The sequence below is a fragment of the Leucopleurus acutus genome, assembly GCF_964270905.1.
Source record: "Leucopleurus acutus genome assembly, chromosome: 5".
Lineage (NCBI taxonomy): Eukaryota > Metazoa > Chordata > Mammalia > Artiodactyla > Delphinidae > Leucopleurus > Leucopleurus acutus.
In genome coordinates, this window is record NC_139147.1 from 127146471 (window position 1) to 127166371 (window position 19901).

At 41.1% G+C, this 19901-nt stretch overlaps 1 protein-coding gene across 1 annotated transcript in view; it reads right to left on the bottom strand.

The window, feature by feature from the left end:
* The window catches only part of PCCB (propionyl-CoA carboxylase subunit beta), a gene marked incomplete at its 5' end in the record, with an annotated part of 90504 nt that overhangs the window by 37505 nt on the left and 33098 nt on the right, over positions 1-19901 (bottom strand). The window contains 3 exons of the mRNA XM_082840031.1: positions 11661-11742; positions 13418-13538; positions 14804-14912. Coding sequence (XP_082696157.1) covers positions 11661-11742; positions 13418-13538; positions 14804-14912 — 312 coding nt within the window. The remainder of the gene's footprint in view (positions 1-11660; positions 11743-13417; positions 13539-14803; positions 14913-19901) is intronic.

A 19901-nucleotide genomic window follows, 5' to 3' on the forward strand; every position in this document is an offset into this window, starting at 1 on the left:
TTCATTTTTCCTTCACTTCACAATTTCCAAAGGTGCTTCTCTCTTCTTTTTTAATCTTTTCTTCCCTAGAAGGAATGCCCTTCCATGCTTTCTTGATTCTTGTGTATGTTTAAGTCCCTCCTCTTAAGTAACTCTTCTGACCTAACAGGACTCTTTTCCAGTATTTTCACTCTTATAGTGAACTTTCTCTCCCTGAGTGGTTTCTTCTAAATTCCCTTCTCTTTCTTCTGAGCAGTGTCTCAACACTTCTTCCAGCTCTCCACAGAGACTTGTTGCCAAAATTCAAGAAACAGTCCTACTAGAAAGTGGTGCTTAGGGACTTCCATGGTGGTCCAGTGGTTAAGACTCTGAGCTTCCAATGCAGGGGGCCTGGGCTCGATCCCTGGTCAGGGAACTAGATCCCTCATGCATGCCACAACTAAAAAGTCTGCATGCTGCAACTAAGAGTCCACATGCCATGGCTAAAGATCCCGCATGCCACAACTAAGACCCAGCACAGCCAAAAATAAATAATTCTTTTTAAAAAGTGATATTATTGTTCTACTTATTGTTATATGAAGTTTGTAGTTTCCTGTCTTACAATTATGATAAAGGAATGGAAATGGTAGTTTTATTTTTTCTTCTTATTGGCCTACATATAGTTTTTCAAGTATGTGTAGAGTTTTGTATTCAGGAGACTTTGACTACCCAGAAATACCACCTTCCCCCTCTTTTTTTTTTTAAACAATTTTAAGAATTCATGCCACTGACAAAATTCCATTACTAAGTTCTGATCCAATGGATATAGTCACAAAAACATACTAATACACACAGATGTTTACTGCAGCACTGCTATAACAACAAAAACTGTAAAAGATCTAAATGTCCATCAGTACGGTAATGTTTAAATAATGTTCCATCCATACAATGGAGTACTATACAGTCATTATAATGAATAAGGTAGACCTGTATGCCATGACAGGGAAAGAAAGTGAAAAAAGAGTAAGGTGTGGAAGTGTCTATAATACAATCTTTTTTCAGTTAAAAGTAAATATATTGATATATATTTGACATATAAATTTTTTTCTGGAAAGATACACAAGAAACTTAATAGTGCTTACCTCTGGGAAAGACTGATAAGAAGGAGAGAGAAAATATTTGCATTTCATTTTACACGTTTCTATACTTAAGTTTTTTCGTTTGTACATATTATTTGTTTTTATTTAAAAAGGATTTAGAGAGTGTAGCAGAGACTCCTAAGTATCCACCAAAAATCCAGCTTCTGTTTCTACCACTGTAGAAGAAACGATGGGCAAATGGCTATCATATTTCCTAACCTCCCCTACAGTTAGATGTGGCTATTTGACTATGTTTTCTACAATGGACTTAAATACAGTATTAAAAATGAAACAGAATATATTTATTAAACTTCTAGCTCAAAAGTTCGAGAAGGAAAAAAAGATGATTAACTGAAAGAAAGCACAAAAGGAATTAATCAATAAAAAAGCAGAAAATACATAGCTTTAAAAAGAAACAAACATTAAACAAAAAGTTGATTCTCTGAAACACATCAATAAAATATTTCAACTACTAGGTAACTATCAAGAAAATATAAAACAAGAAATGTCAGAGAAAACCACTGAAACAGATTTTGCTAATCTTCTAAGACTATATACCCTGCATAATCCTATGCAGGTAAAATTATAAATCTGGAATAGGTAATTCATAGAAAAAATATATATAGTCTACCAAAACCGGCTCAGTAGTTGTGGCACACGGGCTTAGCTGCTCCACGGCATGTGGGATCTTCCTGGACCAGGGATCGAACCCATGTCGCCTGCACTGGCAGGCAGACCCTTAACCACAGCGCCACCAGGAAAATCCCACCAGATCTTTAAAGAGCAGATAATCCCAATGCTATTTCAACTGTTCCAAAGCATAGAAAACTTGAAAATTCTCATTATGGCACTTCATGAACTGAATTATGTATCCCCACCGCCAAAATTCATACATTGAAGCCTAACCCCCAATGTGATTATGTTTGGAGATAGGGCCTTTAAGGAGATAAAGTAAATGAGGTCATTAAGGTTGGGGCCCTAATTTGAAAGGACTGGAAAAGACATCAGAGATCTCTCTTTCTTGTGCACAGAGAAGAAAGGCCACATCGGGACACAGTGAGCAGGCAGCCATCTGCAAACCAGAAGAGAGGGCTCAACAGAAACCAACTCTGCTGGCACCTCAATCCTGGACTTCTAGCCTCCAGAACCGTGAGAAAATTAATTTTTGTTTAAGCAATTCAGTCTGTGGTATTTTGTTATGGCAGCCCTAGCAAACTAATAAATGATGCAAGAGCACTGACACCAAAACCTGATTTTAAAATACACCATCTCCCTAAAGAAGGGATAGTCAGAGAGTTTAGGATAGACATGTAAATACTGCTATACTTAAAATGGATAACCAACAAGGCCCTACTGTATAGCACAGGGAACTCTGCTCAATGTTATGTGGCAGCCTGGATGGGAGGGGAGTTTGGGGGAGAATGGATACATGCATATGTATGGCTGAGTCCCTTTGCTGTGCACCTGAAACTATCAAAACATACTCCAATATAAAATAAAAAGTTTAAATAAAATACCCCCAAAATCAGCTAACATTCCATGATATTGATGTAAACATTCGAAATAAAACATTTATAAAATATAACAAGTATTAAGATATATTTACAAATAGAAATAAGAAAAATCAATGTGATTACCTCTATAAATGCTGAAAGGGCACTTAACAATATTCAATACCCACCCCTGATTTACAAAGAAAACAAGTAGGCAACAACAAAAATTAAAATAGAAACCAGTGTGGGATAGGGAGGGTGGAAGGGAGATGCAAGAGGGAGGAGATATGGGATATCTGTATACATATAGCTGATTCACTTTGTTATACAGCAGAAACCAACACAACATTGTAAAGCAATTATACTCCAGTAAAGATGTTAAAAAAAAAACAGGAAGCAGTGGTAGCTTTCTTAACATGAGAAAAAGATATAAAATTAGGAAACACTAATGACAGTCTCTCTAAAGTTAGGAACAAAACAAAGATGCCCACTATGACAACCACTGCTTATCACTGCATTTGATAAAATATGGAGGTACATCAATGCAACTGAACAAGAGAAAGAAATGATATAACATAACTGGAAAGGAAAAGACAAAACTATTTGTATGTAGGCAATATACTAATATACTTGAAAAAGCCAAAAGAATTAATAGTGAAAAACTATAACAAATAATAAGAGAACTTAATAGGTAATTGGATATAAAATTGATAAAAAGAATCAAAAGCTTTCATATATACTTAAAAAACAACAGAAGATAGAAAAGACCCCATCTACAATAAAAAGATACTTAGGAATAAACAAGGAAATCTTTAAAACAGTCAAGGAGAAAAAAGTACACTTTAACAAATAAAAATGCAAACTGTGTTTTTAGATTGTTTCAGATTCATAAGGATGTCAATTTTCCCTAGTTAGTGCATAAATTTAATGGGATCCCAATAAAAACAACAAAAGGATGCCCTACTTCCACCCCCCGCTTTCACCCTAAAACAAGACAAACTGATTTCTAAATTTCATATGGAAAACTAAACAAGACTAGGCAAGAAAACTCCAAGAAAAGAATAATCAAGAGGAACTATCTCTACCAGATGTGAAAGCGTACTATCAACTGAATAACTAAGGCAGTATGGTATTGGTCAAGTGTTGGTGACAATGTTAAGGCACCAGAACTCTCAAATGCTGCTGGTGGGAGTGCAAACTGACACAGCCTTTGAAGAACCCTTGGGCAGGGTCCACTAAGGCTCCATGTATGCCTGGCTATGAGGTGGTACTTCCACTCCTCACTACAGATTCAACAGAAATGTGGAAGTTTGTTTGTTTATTTACCAAAATCACATAACAGAATGATATCGGAACTATCTGTAATAATTCCAAACTAGAAACTACCCAAATGCCCACGAAAAGTAGATAAACTGTGGTTTGTTCATACAAAAGATTACGGAGAGCAGAGGGCAGACAGCAGAAGCAAGAAGAACTACAATCCTGCAGCCTGTGGAACAAAAACCACATTCACAGAAAGACACACAAAATTAAAAGGCAGAGGGCTATGTACCAGATGAAGGAACAAGATAAAACCCCAGAAAAACAACTAAATGAAGTGGAGATAGGCAACCTTCCAGAAAACAAATTCAGAATAACGATAGTGAAGATGATCCAAGACCTCGGAAAAAGAATGGCGGCAAAGATCGAGAAGATGCAAGAAATGTTTAACAAAGACCTAGAAGAATTAAAGAACAGACACCTAGAAGAATTAAAGAACAAACAAACAGAGACGAACAACACAATAACTGAAATGAAAAATACACTAGAAAGAATCACTACAAGAATAATTAAGGAAGAAGAACTGATAAGACACCTGGAAGGCAGCATGGTAGAATTCACTGCCACGGAACAGAATAAAGAAAAAAGAATGAAAAGATATGAAAACAGCCTAAGAGACCTCTGGGAAAACAATAAACGCAACAACATTCGCATTATAGGGGTCCCAGAAGGAGAAGACAGAGAGAAAGTACCCAAGAAAATATTTGAAGAGATTATAGTCAAAAACTTCCCTAACATGGAAAAGGAAATAGCCACCCAAGTCAATGAAGCACAGAGAGTCCCAGGCAGGATAAACCCAAGGAGAATCACGCCAAGACACACAGTAATCAAATTGAGAAAAATTGAAGACAAAGAAAAATTATTGAAAGCAACAAGGGGAAAATGACAAATAACATACAAGGGACTCCCATAACGTTAACAGCTGATTTCTCAGCAGAAACTCTACAAACCAGAAAGGAGTGGCATGATATATTTAAAGTGATGAAAGGGAAGAACCTACAACCAAGATTACTCTACCCAGCAAGGATCTCATTCAGATTCGATGGAGAAATCAAAAGCTTTACAGACAAGCAAAAGCTAAGAGAATTCAGCACCATCAAATCTGATCTACAACAAATGCCGAAGGAACTTCTTTCAGTGGGAAACACAAGAGAAGAAATGGACCTACAAAAACAAACTCATAGGTCTTCCCTGGTGGCGCAGTGAAGATACCACATGCCACGGAGCAACTAGGCCCATGTCCCACAACTACTGAGTCTGCGCTCTAGAGCCCGCAAGTCACAACTACTGAGCCCACGTGCCACAACTACTGAAGCCCACGCACCTAGAGCCTTGCTCCACAACAAGAGAAGCCACAACAATGAGAAGCCCATGCACCGCAACAAAGAGTAGCCCCCGCTCACAACTAGAGAAAGCCTGCACACAGCAACGAAGACCTACCACAGCCAAAAATAAATAAATTTATTTTAAAAGAAAAAATAAACTCATAACAATTAAGAAAATGGGAATAGGAACATACATATTGATAATTACCTTAAACGTGAATGGATTAAATACTCCAACCAAAAGACACAGGCTTGCTGAATGGATACAAAAACAAGACCCATAAATATGCTGTCTACAAGAGACCCACTTCAGACCTAGGGACACATACCAACTGAAAGTGAGGGCATGGAAAAAGATATTCCATGCAAATGGAAATCAAAAGAAACCTGGAGGAGCAATACTCATATCAGATAAAATGGACTTTAAAATAAAGAATGTTACAAGAGACAAAGAAGGACACTACATAATGATCAAGGGATCCATCCAAGAAGAAGATATAACAATTATAAATATATATGCACCCAACATACAAGCATCTCAATACATAAAACAACTGCTAACAACTATAAAAGAGGAAATCGGCAGTAACACAATAATAGTGTAGAACTTTAACACCTCACTTAAACCAACGGACAGATCATCCAAACAGAAAATTAGGAAACACAACCTTTAAATGACACAAAAGACCAGATAGATTTAATTGATATTTATAGGACATTCCAACCAAAAAGAGCAGATTACACTTTCTTCTCAAGTGCACATGGAACATTCTCCAGGATAGATCACATCTTGGGGCACAAATCAAGCCTCAGTAAATTTAAGAAAATTGAAATCATATCAAGCATCTTTTCTGACCACAATGCTATGAGATTAGAAATGAATTACAGGGAAAAAAACGTAAAAACACGAATACATGGAGTGCTAAATGATACGTTACTGAATAACCAAGAGATCACTGCATAAATCAAAGAGGAAATCAGAAAATACCTAGAGACAAATGACAATGAAAACACGACAATCCAAAACCTATGGGATGTAGCAAAAGCAGTTCTAAGAGGGAAGTTTATAGCAATAAAGCCTACCTGAAGAAACAAGAAAAATCTCAAATAAACAATCTAACCTTACACCTAAAGGAACTAGAGAAAGAAGAACAAAACAAAACCCAAAGTTAGTAGAAGGAAAGAAATCATAAAGATCAGAGCAAAAATAAATGAAATAGAAACAAAGAAAACAATAGCAAAGATCAATAAAACTAAAAGCTGGTTCTTTGAGAAGATTAACAAAATTGATAAACCATTAGCCAGACTCATCAAGAGAGAGAGGACTCAAATCAAGAAAATGAGAAATGAAAACCAAGAAGTTACAACAGATACCAGAGATATACAAAGCATCCTAAGGGACTACTACAAGAAACTCTATGCCAATAAAGTGGACAACCTGGAAAAAATGGACAAATTCTTAGAAAGGTATTAACCTTCCAAGACTGAACCAGGAAGAAATAGAAAATATGAACAGACCAATCACAAGTAATGATATTGAAACTGGGATTAAAAATCTTCCAACAAACAAAAGTCCAGGACCAGATGGCTTCACAGGTGAATTCTATCAAACACTTAGAGAAGAGCTAACACCCATCCTTCTCAAGCTCATCTAAAACACTGCAGAGGAAGGAATACTCCCAAACTCATTCTATGAGGCCACCATCACCCTGATACCAAAACCAGACAAAGATACTACAAAAAAGAAAATTACAGACCAATATCACTGATGACTATAGATGCAAAAATCCTCAACAAAATATTAGCAAACAGAATCCAACAACTCATTAAAAGGATCATACACCATGATCAAGCGGGATTTATCCCAGGGATGCAAGGATTCTTCAATATACGCAAAATCAATGTGATACACCATATTAACAAACTGAAGAAAAACAATAAGTCCATCTCAATAGACGCAGAAAAAGCTTTTGACAAAATTCAACACCCATTTATGATAAAAACTCTCCAGAAAGTGGGCACACAGGGAACCTACCTCAACATAATAAAGGCCATATACAACAAACCCACAGCAAATATCATTCTCAATGGTGAAAAACTGAAAGCATTTCCTCTAAAATCAGGAACAAGACAAGGATGTCCACTCTCACCACTACTATTCAACATAGTTTTCGAAGTCCTAGCCACGGCAATCAGAGAAGTAAAAGAAATAAAAGGAATACAAATTGGGAAAGAAGAAGTAAAACTGTCACTGTTTGCAGATGACATGATACTATACATAGAGAATCCTAAAGATGCTACCAGAAAACTACTAGAGCTAATCAATGAATTTGGTAAAGTAGCAGGATACAAAATTAATGCACAGAAATCTCTTGCACTCCTATACACTAATGATGAAAAATCTGAAAGAGAAATTAAGGAAACACTCCCATATACCACTGCAACAAAAAGAATAAAATACCTAGGAATAAACCTACCTAGGGAGACAAAAGACCTGTATAAGACACTGTTGAAAGAAATTAAAGATGATAAAAACAGATGGAGAGATATACCATGTTCCTGGATTGGAAGAATCAATATTGTGAAAATGATTCTACTACCCAAAGCAATCTACAGATTCAATGCAATCCCTATCAAATTACCAATGGCATTTTTTTACAGAACTAGAACAAAAAGTCTTAAAATTTGTATGGAGACACAAAAGACCCCGAAAGCCAAAGCAGTCTTGAGGGAAAAAAACGGAGCTGGAGGACTTCAGACTATACTACAAAGCTACAGAAATCAAGACAATATGGTACTGGCACAAAAACAGAAATATAGATCAATGGAACAGGATAGAAATCCCAGAGACAAACCCACATGGCTATGGTCAACTAATCTATGACAAAGGAGGCAAGGATATACTATGGAGAAAAGACAGTCTCTTCAATAAGTGGTGCTGTGAAACTGGACAGCTGCATGTAAAAGAATGAAATTAGAACACTCTAACACCATACACAAAAATAAACTCAAAATGGATTAGAGACCTAAATGTAAGACTGGACACTATAAAACTCTTAGAGGAAAACGTAGGAGGAACACTCTTTGACATAAATCACAGCAAGATCTTTTTTGATCCACCTCCTAGAGTAATGGAAATAAAAACAAAAATAAACAATTGGGACCTAGTGAAACTTAAAAGCTTTGCAAAGCAAAGGAAACTACAAACAAGTCGAAAAGACAACCCTCAGAATGAGGGAAAATATTTGCAAACCAATCAATGGACAAAGGATAAATCTCCAAAATACATAAACAGCTCATGCAGGTCAATATTTAAAAAACACACAACCCAATCCAAAAATGGTCAGAAGACCTAAATAGACATTTCTCCAAAGAAGACATACAGATGGCCAAGAAGCACATGAAAAGCTCCTCAACATCACTAGTTATTAGAGAAATGCAAATCAAAACTACAATGAGGTATCACCTCACACCAGTTAGAATGGGCATCATCAGAAAATCTACAAACAACAAATGCTGGAGAGGGTGTGGAGAAAAGGGAACCCTCTTGCACTGTTGGTGGGAATGTAAATTGATACAGCCACTATGGAGAACAGTATGGAGGTTCCTTAAAAAACTAAAAATAGAACTACCATATGACCCAGCAATCCCACTACTGGGCATATACCCAGAGAAAACCATAATTCAAAAAGACACATGCAGCCCAGTGTTCACTGAAGCCCTATTTACAATAGTCAGGTCATGGAAGCAACCTAAATGCCCATCAACAGGCGAATGGATAAAGAAGTTGTGGTACATATATACAATGGAATATTACTCAGCCATAAAAAGGAACGAAATTGGGTCATTTGTAGAGACGTGGATGGATCTGGAGACTGTCATACAGAGTGAAGTAAGTCAGAAAGAGAAAAACAAATATCGTATATTAATGCATATATGTGGAACCTAGAAAAATGGTACAGATGAACCGGTTTGCAAGGCAGAAACAGAGACACAGATGTAGAGAACAAACATATGGACACCAAGGGGGGAAAGTGGTGGTGGGGAGTGTTGCTGGTGGGATGAACTGGGAGATTGGGACTGACATGTATACACCAATATGTATAAAGTAGATAACTAATAAGAACCTGCTGTATAAAAAATAAAATTCAAAAGTTCAAAAAAAAAAAAAAGCCTAAGGAGAACCACGAGAATAACACGCATTGCAACAATATGGACGAATTTCAGTCGTCTCATTGAATGAAAGCAGCCAGACAGAAAAGACTGCACACTATATGATTCCATTTATATAGTACACAAAACCAAGAACAACTAATTTATGCTGTTAAAGGTCAAGATGGTGGTTTCCCTCAGGGGCTTGGTGGGAAAACAGTGCCTGGAAGAGAACACTGGGGAGGCTTGTCTGTTTCTCTATGTGATGCATTGATTTGATCTATTCTATATAAATGTTTCTGTTATTTAGGAGGATTTATATTTATTTTAATAATGGTTACTTCTGTAACTATACCTCTTTAATGCCCTTAGTTTCCTAGTTTAGCAATTTGGAGAGGTCATTAGGAGAGCTGTCATTCAACAGAGGGAGGAAAGCAGAAGCCAGATTCCAGAGAGGAATAAAGGAAGAAGAGACAAGAGGAGTTTAAGGAAAAAGGTAGAAAAGATTGTGGATGTCAGTTAAACAGAGATTCAGGTTAAGAAGGGTTTCGTTTAGCAGACAAGAAGTTTATACATGTTCAAACACATTTACTGCCCAGAGGAAGGAGTTAAGAGAGGGAGAAGAAGTTAAACCAGTCAAGAAAGCAAGATGCCAGACAGGAAGCAATGGAGTGAGGAGCCCAGGTGAGGCACCTCATTCTTTCAGCCTGGGGAGACACGGAGGGACGGTGGGGAGGGAGAAACAGGCACCTATGGAAAGTGATGAACCTGACGCTCTCAATTTTCTCCACGAAGGAAATGCTGATGTCATCTGATCAGAGTGGGGAATAGAGAAGGAAGTTAGGGTTTCGATCAGGGAAAGTGAAGAAGATCAAAACAGGAGCTGAGGGGAGGTTCACGGCACATATTCAAGCCGGAGACCAGAGAGGTGAACCGAGGACCCAGCTCAGGCTGGAGCAAGGCTCCGGGGCTTTCCCTTGGCAGGCTCAGGCCCCACTGGCAACATGGGTGTGTGGATGAATAAGTGACTGGATGGATGGGTGTGTGGATGAATGGATGGATGGATGGATGGATGGATGGATGGATGGATGGATGGATGGATGGATGGCTGGCTGCAGCCTTGAACCAGGGATGGGACTCCACAGGGCAAAAGGAGAATTGGAGCACGGATGACACAGACCCCATTTTACCTTCTTCACACGTATGCCACGTATGCTTTTGTTCTCTGAATCTCTCACCCAAATGTGAGGTCACTGAGGCAGGGTTTTTGTCCATCACAGTGTCATACAGCACCAACACTGAGAACAGTGCCTGGCTGTTAACATCTGGCGTAATGGCAGAGTCCAAGCTGGGCCAGGAAGGCAGAGGCCAGGAGGGGCAGAGGGCTCCACAGGACGGGATGATTGAGGGCTGGGGAGTCCAGGAGCAGAGGTGGTGAGAGACGGACAGGACAACTGTGAGGGTGTAGAGAGTACTGAAGGCTAAGGTCAGAGGAGGGCATGCTGGTAGAAGCGGGCTCAAATGCTGCTCAGTAGGCTAAGAATCCAGCAATGAGGAGAGGCAGAGCCCGGCCATGGCTGCTGACTCACGCTGACTCCCCACAGTACAGGGAGGAGGAACAGGTCACTGGGAGAGCCAGGGCCCTGGAGAGGCTGCGCCCACAGAGCCGTCTGGGTTCAGTTAATCGAGAAGAGCTAAGAGCACAGTGCTCGTAGGAAAGTGTGAGGGAGACAATGGCCATCGACAGATGCCCCCAGTTCACCCCAACACTGTCCTCTTCACTTAATGACCCAGGAACCTGCTACACCAAGAAAAAGGTACAAATGACTCGCGTCCTCCTCCGACCTACACATACACCCCTCAACCCTGTCACAGGACACCTTATGTACTCACTCTCCTTTCTCTAGAGAAAAAAAAATGCCCTCTGAGCATGAGGCTCCAAACAGAGGTACATGAAGGGTCATCCTGCCTCAACTCCAGGCTCTGGAGACACGGCCCTTTCTCTACGGGCCTCAGAGTGCCAGTTCAAGAGCCCTGAGCTCTGCGGACCCAACTGCCACGCCCCCAAGCCTGTCCAAGCCAGTAGGGTGGCCACAGCCACTAGCTCTTCCCATAGCACACTACTCAGTGCCCTTGTTCTGTGCCACCCCGTGCCCTGCCTCTGTTGCCCAATGGTAAGGCCTGTGGGTAAAGCACTTCCTCACTGAGCCAAAGCACAATGACATGCACGTGGCTGAGCCAGCACAGACAAGACAGACAGATGTGGCACTTACAGAGTGTATGATGTCCACCATGTCGTAGGCTTTGGTTGATTCCAAAGGGACAATTGTATCAAGCTCAGGAACCAGACGGTCACTTTGGATAGAAAAAGAAGCAGATATAATCAACATGGAAGAGCCCGTTGCCTTCTGTGGGTGGGGAATGGGAGAGGAAATGGGGGAGACACAGCATGGGGGCTGGACTGATTCTGTCCCTGCTGGGCTAGCAAAGCAGTCCCCAAAGATACATTCCTTTGTTACCACCATATTAAACTGAACCTGAGCTTGATGTTAACCCAGAAGATCTTTCTGTTTTCATTTAGAGGAAAAAAAAATGAGCTTATTCCCCTGAATGTGGAGATTCCTTCATTTATCCTCTCTGAACACCTCCTACATTCTAGGTATTGTATGGAGTACCAAAGGACATTATAGTGAACAAGCCACTGTACCCTCAAGCCCAGCTTCCCAGAGAGCTCAGCACCAGCGTCTTGGGTACAGCCCCACCCAGTAACAAAGTCCTCCCTTACTTTTCATGTGCTATTTACACATATGCATACAGCTTCCCTGGGACTGAATGACGAGGAGGTATGGCTGGGCCAAAGCAGGCTGTTCAGACATGTCTGGGCCCTCGGACCGTAACACCTTCAAATGATGTCCTAAACCTTTCAAGAACCCCAAACAGTACAGCAGCTCGGAAAAGGAGGCTGTGCCCATCGCTTCTGGGCCTTGTGACCACCCTCCCTCTCAGGACTACACACAGTGGGCCGCTGATTGTATCCCCTGAGGAGTGAGGCAGAGGCAGACAAGGAGTGGCCCTGGGGACATGACACTTCAGAGCATCCCTGGCCCAGACACGGCCCCATAGGTAGAAGCCCAGGGCAGTGTCTGCAAACGGCTTCTTCCCGAGGGACGGCTTCTTCCTGAGGGACAGCTTCTTCCTGAGGGACACAATTTCAAGTCCTTCTGCAGAAGTATTGCAGGCCAAGTGAGTGCTTCAAAATCAGAGAGGAAACAAAATGGAGAAGACAGCAGCCAGTGGTCTGGAGCTATAGTTCCCCAGCTGGGCTTCTGGCTTATTCTGCGGTGCTCCCCACATCAGGCAGTGGCCAGAAGAACAAGAAGGAAAGAAGGTCTTCACTAGGTGGTCAGCAACACACCCTTCCCCAGGAATGCCCCAGCTTCTGGCCACAAGCAGCTGTGCATAAGCACATTTCCTAAAGGGCATGCTGTCTGAATCATTTCACATTGATTTATTTCATGTTAAGACTATATATATATATATATATATATATATATATATATACACACACACACATACACATATATATATATCTCAATTCTGGACAAAGACTCAGAAATAATTTTTTTTTGGCCACTTTTCACTCCCAAGCTACTTGTCAGATATTAGAGAGAGGAAAAACGTGAATAAAAATAAAATATCTTGGGATTTCCCTGGCAGTCCAGTGGTTAAGACTCTGTCTAAGCTTCCACTGCAGGGGGCACGGATTTGAGCCCTGGTGGGGGAACTAAGATCCTGTATGCCACACAGCGTGGCCAGAAATTTTTTTTTTAATTTCTTTTTAAATAAGTAAATAAAATCCTTTGTGGCTCCTATACCCAGACATGCCACCACCATGCCTACACCTGACTCCACTGCACAATCTACTCCAAGCTGCCCACCAGGGCAGACCCTGGAGGTCCCGCCAGGGCACACAGGCCAGAGAAGGACAAGCCAACCTGCAAAACGAGAGGAGCTCCGGCCTGCAACTCACCTGGGATCATGGCACTCACGGACGGGGGCCGGGTCCTGATTGCTGAGAGGCAAGTAGTTGAAGAACTCCCGGAGATTACACAAGGCGTCCACGTCGTTTTCAAAAGCTCTGTGGGCCACGCCTGAGAAAACAGGGAGTATATAATGGGCCAGGGCGCCTGTCAGCCCAGAGACACAGCTTCAAGCCCACCTGCCCCCTCTAGGGCAGGTCTGCAGCAGACTGTGCCGACAGCCCTGTCGCCGCCCCCTCCACTGAGGATGGTACCACACCACATGCCTTCAGGCTGACCCTCAGTCCATGCAGCCTGTTCTCTCTGCAAGGGTCACTCCTTTCATTATCCAGGTCTTTGACCTAGTGTCACCTATTTGCTGAGGCTTTCCCTGCCCCTCTCCAGAGCACAACTTTCCCCACACCCCTCACTCTCCATCCCTGGACCAGGTGAGAATTCTCGTCACACTTTTCCCTGCAGCACCTATTTCCCTGTTTACTGCCTGACATCTCCCCGAGAGTATCAGCTCCAACGGGGTACAGGCTAGGCCTGTCTTATCACTGCAGCCCAGCAACTGGAATAATGCCTGGTTATATGTCCATTAACACTCAAGAAAGCTGGACAATAAAAAATAAAAGGAAAACGGCTGGCACATGTCATGGTACTCAGCAATGGCAGAACAAAGGAGGAAAGAAGGGGAACCACATGGTAAGGAATCAAGCCATCATTCCTCAAGAACACTCTGAAATCACAGAAGAGCCAAACAGGGCCATAGACATGATAGAGAAAGTGGGGCAGGAAACTCCCTCTCAGGTTCACCCCACCGGACTCCCTGCTTCTACCGCTGCCCCCAGAGTCTCTTCTCTACCAGGCAGCCCAACTGAGCTTTTAAAGTCAAATCATGTCATGTCCCTAATCCAACCACCCTCCTTGCCACTCACCGAGCACACCAGCCCCTCTCCTTCCTCAGAAGCCTCTGCCTGCGATGCTTCTTCCCTAGGTATGCACTCAGTCCATTGCTTCAAATCTGCTCAATTATTGCCCAGTGAGGCCTGTCCTTACCACCCTCATTAAAACTGCAACAATCCCAACCCCCTTTACCCTGTGCTACTTTTTCCACAGCACACATACTTTTATGAATCATAATTCTTGTAACCATCATTCTAATTTGCTCAAAAATTTCAAAGACTATGAAAGCATTAGTAGTAGCCTGTAATTTAATTTAACGAGTTTGAGATATAAATCCACCTTTATTACTATATCTGTAGACAATACATGACACTACAGTCTATTCAAAGAAATTCTGTCGATGAAGTGATATCTGTACAGACTGTCACTTCTAGCAATTCCTCTTCTCAGTGTCTGACAACAGTAAGGTAAGCTTCGAGGCCTCTAACCTGACATGGTGGTGTGGGTCCTGGCGCCCCCGAGCTCCTCCTGGGTAACGTCCTCATTGGTGACAGACTTCACAACATCAGGGCCAGTGATGAACAAGTAGGAGGTGTCCTGAAACCAGAGAATTTCAGAAAGTTCAATCTCAGAGCACCAGAACTCGCAAAACCAGGTTAGGACACAGCTCACAGATGCGTACCCAAAACGAAACCCACGTTTTCCCTGCCTCACTCTCTATCAAAAAATCTTCGTTGCCTGGTTCTCTCTCAGCAAAATGGCCTGCAGTGTGGCTACCAGTCATTCATCTGTAGAACACCCTAACAGGTGACCCTTATTCAGAGCTTGCTGCACACCAAGAATCTTTCTAAGCATTTCATGGGATTGTGTCACTAAAGCCTAGGTACTATTATCACCCCATTTACAGATCAGGAAACTGAGGCACTGTGATAGTGTGCAGCTTGCCTAAAATTAATCGGTCACTTAAAGGTGAAGCCATCTGGAGACAATGAAAATCAATGTTTGGTGTTCTGAGAGAGTGACAGGCTTTAATTTTTAGTTTCTAACTTAAAGATAATAAAGACATATTGTAAAAAATTTAATCAGAATAGGAGATACAGTAGAAACTAAGTCTACATGCAAGCCCTTATTTCCAGCCCTCTAATATCCATCCCCAAAGGTGACCACTGTCAGTTTCTCTGACATCCATGCGTATGAGCATTTATATATTTTTCCCTCTTATTTTCTCTCTAGCACATTGTCCTACACACACTGTTCTCAAACTTGAAGATTATTCCGTATCAGTATAGTAGGATATGTATCGCAACTTACTTAACTGCCACCTACTGATGGTCCTTTAGACCGTTGCCAGTGTTTTACTTACAACAAGCAATGCTGCAATAAGTATCTTACTACAATCATCTCTGTCAGCTCATTGTTCATGTTCTTTGCCCATTCTCCTACTAGATAGCTGTTTTTATATACTAAGGACATTAGTCCTTAGGCTATTATCTGTGTTGTATCAGTCTTTATTTTATGGCTCCTTGGTTTGGAATCTTGCTAGAATGGCCTAGCTAGAGAGGTCTATCTTCCCCACTCCACACAAAGACTCAGACAAATGTTCATAAGAGCATTACTTGTAACAATCAAAAACTAGAAACAGACACTTCCCTGGTGACGCAGTGGTTAAGAATCTGCCTGCCAATGCGGGAGACACGGGTTCAACCACTAGTCTGTGAAGATTCCACATGCCTGAGCAACTAAGCCCGTGCACCACAACTACTGAGCCTATGATCTAGAGCCTGCATGCCACAACTACTGAGCCTGAGTGCTGCAACTACTGAAGCCCACGTGCCTGGAGCCTGTGCTCTGCAGCAAGAGAAGCCACCACAATGAGAAGACCACACGCTCCAACGAAGAGTAGCCCCCGCTCACTGCAACTAGAGAACGCGCGCGTGCAGCAACAAAGACCTAACACAGCCAAAACCAAAAAAACTAGAAACAGCCCAATTCCATCAATAAGTGAATCTCAAAATAATTATCCTAAGTGAAAGCAACCAGCCCCGTAAAAAAAAAAAAAAAAAAAAAAAAGTACATACTTTTTGTATCTATTTTGTACATACAAAATGTCATTTTGTATGGTTCTGTTTATATAACATTCTAGAAAATGCAAATTAATCCTGTGTGATAAAAAGTAGATGAGGGCTTCCCTGGTGGCACGGTGGTTAAGAATCTGCCTGCCAATGCAGGGGACGTGGGTTCGATCCCTGGTCCAGGAAGACCCCACATGCCACAGAGCAACTAAGCCCATGCACCACAACTACTGAGCCCATATGCTGCAAATACCAAAGCCCGTGCACCTCGAGCCCGTGCTCCGCAGCAAGAGAAGCCACTGCAATGAGAAGCCCGTGCACTGCAACAAAGAGTAGCCCCCGCTAGCCGCCAACTACAGAAGCCCCTGCTCGCCACAGCAAGAGAAAGCCCGCATGCAGCAACGAAGACCCAACACAGCCAAAAGTAAAATTAAAAATTTTTTTTTTAATTTAAAAAAAAAAGCAGATGAACAGTTACCTAAAGACAGGGCTGGGAGGTAGGAAAGAATGAGTTACAACAACACATGAGGAAACTTTGGGAAGTGATGGTTATGTTCATTATCTTAATTGTGGTCATGGCTTCATGGTTGTATACACGCATCAAAGCTCTAATTGCACAACTTAAAGTGTGTGCAGTTCACCATACATCAATTATATCTCAAAGTTGTAAAAAAAAAAATTGTGGAAATGCAAAGGGTCAAGAATATCCCATATCCATACCACTTAAAGAAACTACGGAAGGACAATTTGCTGTACCAGGTATCAGCATTTGTCGTAAAGCCATTGTAATTGATAGCATGGTACTGACTGGCACAGAGATAAGCAAACAGACCAAGAAAGCTCAGTGAAACACTCGATATATGGACGCTTGATTCACAATATAAATGACATCACAGAGCAGGAAAGATTGTTCTTTTCAATAAAAGGCTCTAGGTCAACTAGGTGTCTATACTGGAAAAAAAATTTTTTAAGCATTAAACTAGCCTCTATTTCATACTATGTGTAAAAATCAACTCCAACTTTAGATGCAAACATAAAAGGCAAAATAATAAAGCATTTAGAAAATAGAAAGTATCTTCCTGACTTCAGGGTAGGAAAAAGTTCAAGAACTAAAACACACTACCCATAAAGTATACATTTGACATTCGTTCTCCTATCAAAAGAGCACAGAAGCCAGCTTACAGGGACACCCATTGGCTAAAAGAAGGACAATTTGAGCATCAAAATAATGATAGTACTGTAATGGAATATGAACCATTGAGTAAAATAGGGAATCCATGAACCCATATTAAGTCAATGAAATAAACAAATGCCCAAGAAAAGCAGGGCTCTTCCTTAGAGTAGATCACCAACTGACATGAAGCAAGTGGTGGAGCTGGAAAATAACCATCTTGTAAAGATTGGTTTGGACAAGAATCATCAATAGATACTAAATCAAGGCAAAAAGTATAATGTGGAACAGCATACTTGTATGGTCTCAAAGCAACTCCCCAGTGAGTATCAGTTACAAAGAAAAAATGGTAACTACATAGTGGAGAAACCAGACAACACTTCAACAATGATCAAATTAATGTCACCAGTGAAGGGCAGATGGCCATCACTTGTCTCCAGATGTGATCATTTGAGCAGGATACAACATCACTAATGTAGTAGAGAGGCTGGGCTACCTAATCTGATTCTGATCGTGAGGAAATACCAGATAAACCCAAATTGAGCAACAATCTATGAAATAATTCATTCTGTAGCCTTCAAAATGTCATGACAAAGAGTCTGAGGAATTGTCACAGAGTAAAGGAAATTAATGCAACATGACAACTAAATGCAATATGTGATCCTGAAATGGATCCTGTACTGGAGAAAGAAAATGCCATTAAGGACATTTTTGGGACAAGTGACCAAACTGTAATCTAGATGGTAGAGTAGACAACAGTATTATATCAGATAGACTACATGTTAGGCATATGTGAAACAAGCCTTAATAAATTTAAAAAGATTGAAATCATACAAACTATCTTGTTTGATCGCAATGGAATGAAACTAGAAACAAAAAAACTGGAAACTTACAAATACGTGGAAATTAAACATCACACTTTTTTTCATAAATTTATTTATTTTTGGCTGCGTTGGGTCTTCCTTGCTGCGCATGGACTTTCTCTACCTGCGGTGAGTGGGGGCTACTCTTCGCTGTGGTGCATGGGCTCCTCATTGCAGTGACTTCTCTTATTGCAGAGCACAGGCTCTAGGCACGTGGGCTTCAGTTGCTGTGGCGCACAGGCTCAGTAGTTGTGGCTTGCAGGCTCTAGAGCCCAGGCTCAGTAGTTGTGGCGCACGGGCTTAGTTGCTCCGCGGCATGTGGGATCTTCCAGGACCAGGGCTCGAACCCGTGTCACCTGCACTGGCAGGTGGATTCTTAACCACTGCACCACCAGGGAAGTCCCAAACATCACACTCTTAAAACAGCCAATGGACCAAAGATGAAATCAAGGGAAATTAGAAAATATTGAGAAATGAAAACGTACAAAAACTTACTAGATGCAGCAAAAACAGTGCTAAGAGGGGAATTTAAAGCTGTTAAACACACTAAGAAAGTAAGTTCTCAGGGCTTCCGTCATGGCTCAGTGGTTAAGAATCTGCCTGCCAATGCAGGGGACACAGGTTGGAGCCCTGGTCCGGGAAGATCCCACATGCCGCCAAGCAACTAAGCCTGTGCACCACAACTACTGAGCCTGAGCTCTAGAGCCTGCGAGCCACAACTACTGAGACTATGTGCCACAACTTCTGAACCCTGTGTGCTGAAAGCCCATGTTCTACAACAAGAGAAGCCACCAAAATGAGAAGCCCACGCACCACAACGAAGAGTAGCCCGCGCTCACCGCAACTAGAGAAAGCCTGTGCGTAGCAACGAAGACCCCTTAAGGAACTAAACAAAAAAGAAAAGAAAAGAGAAAGAACTAAACCCAAAGTTAGCAAAAGAAAGAAAATAAAGATTAGAGCCGAGATAATGAAAAATAGAAAAAACAGAGGGAGAAAAAAAAATCAGTAAAACCAGAACTTGGCTCCTCAAAAAGATCAATAAAATTGACAAATATTTAGCTAGATGGATTAAGAAAAAATAGACTCAAATTACTAAGATCAGAAATGAAAGTGGGGACATCACTACCAATTCCACAGAAATAAAAAGATTATAGGAGTACTATGAACAATTCTATATAACAAATTGGATAACCTGGATGATATGGACAAATTCCTAGAAACACACAACCTACCACCAAGACTGAATCATGAAAAAATAGAAAATCTGAATAGACCTGTAACTAGTAAGGAGGCTGAATCAGTAATCAAAAACCTCACAAAGAAAAGCCCAAGACCAAATGGCTTCACCAGTGAATTCTACCAAACATTTTAAGAAAGATTAAACACCAATCCTTCTCAAGCTCTTCCCAAAAAATTAAAGAGAAGGAAATACCTCCTAATTCATTCTGAGGCCCAGCATTACCTTAATACCAAAGCCAGA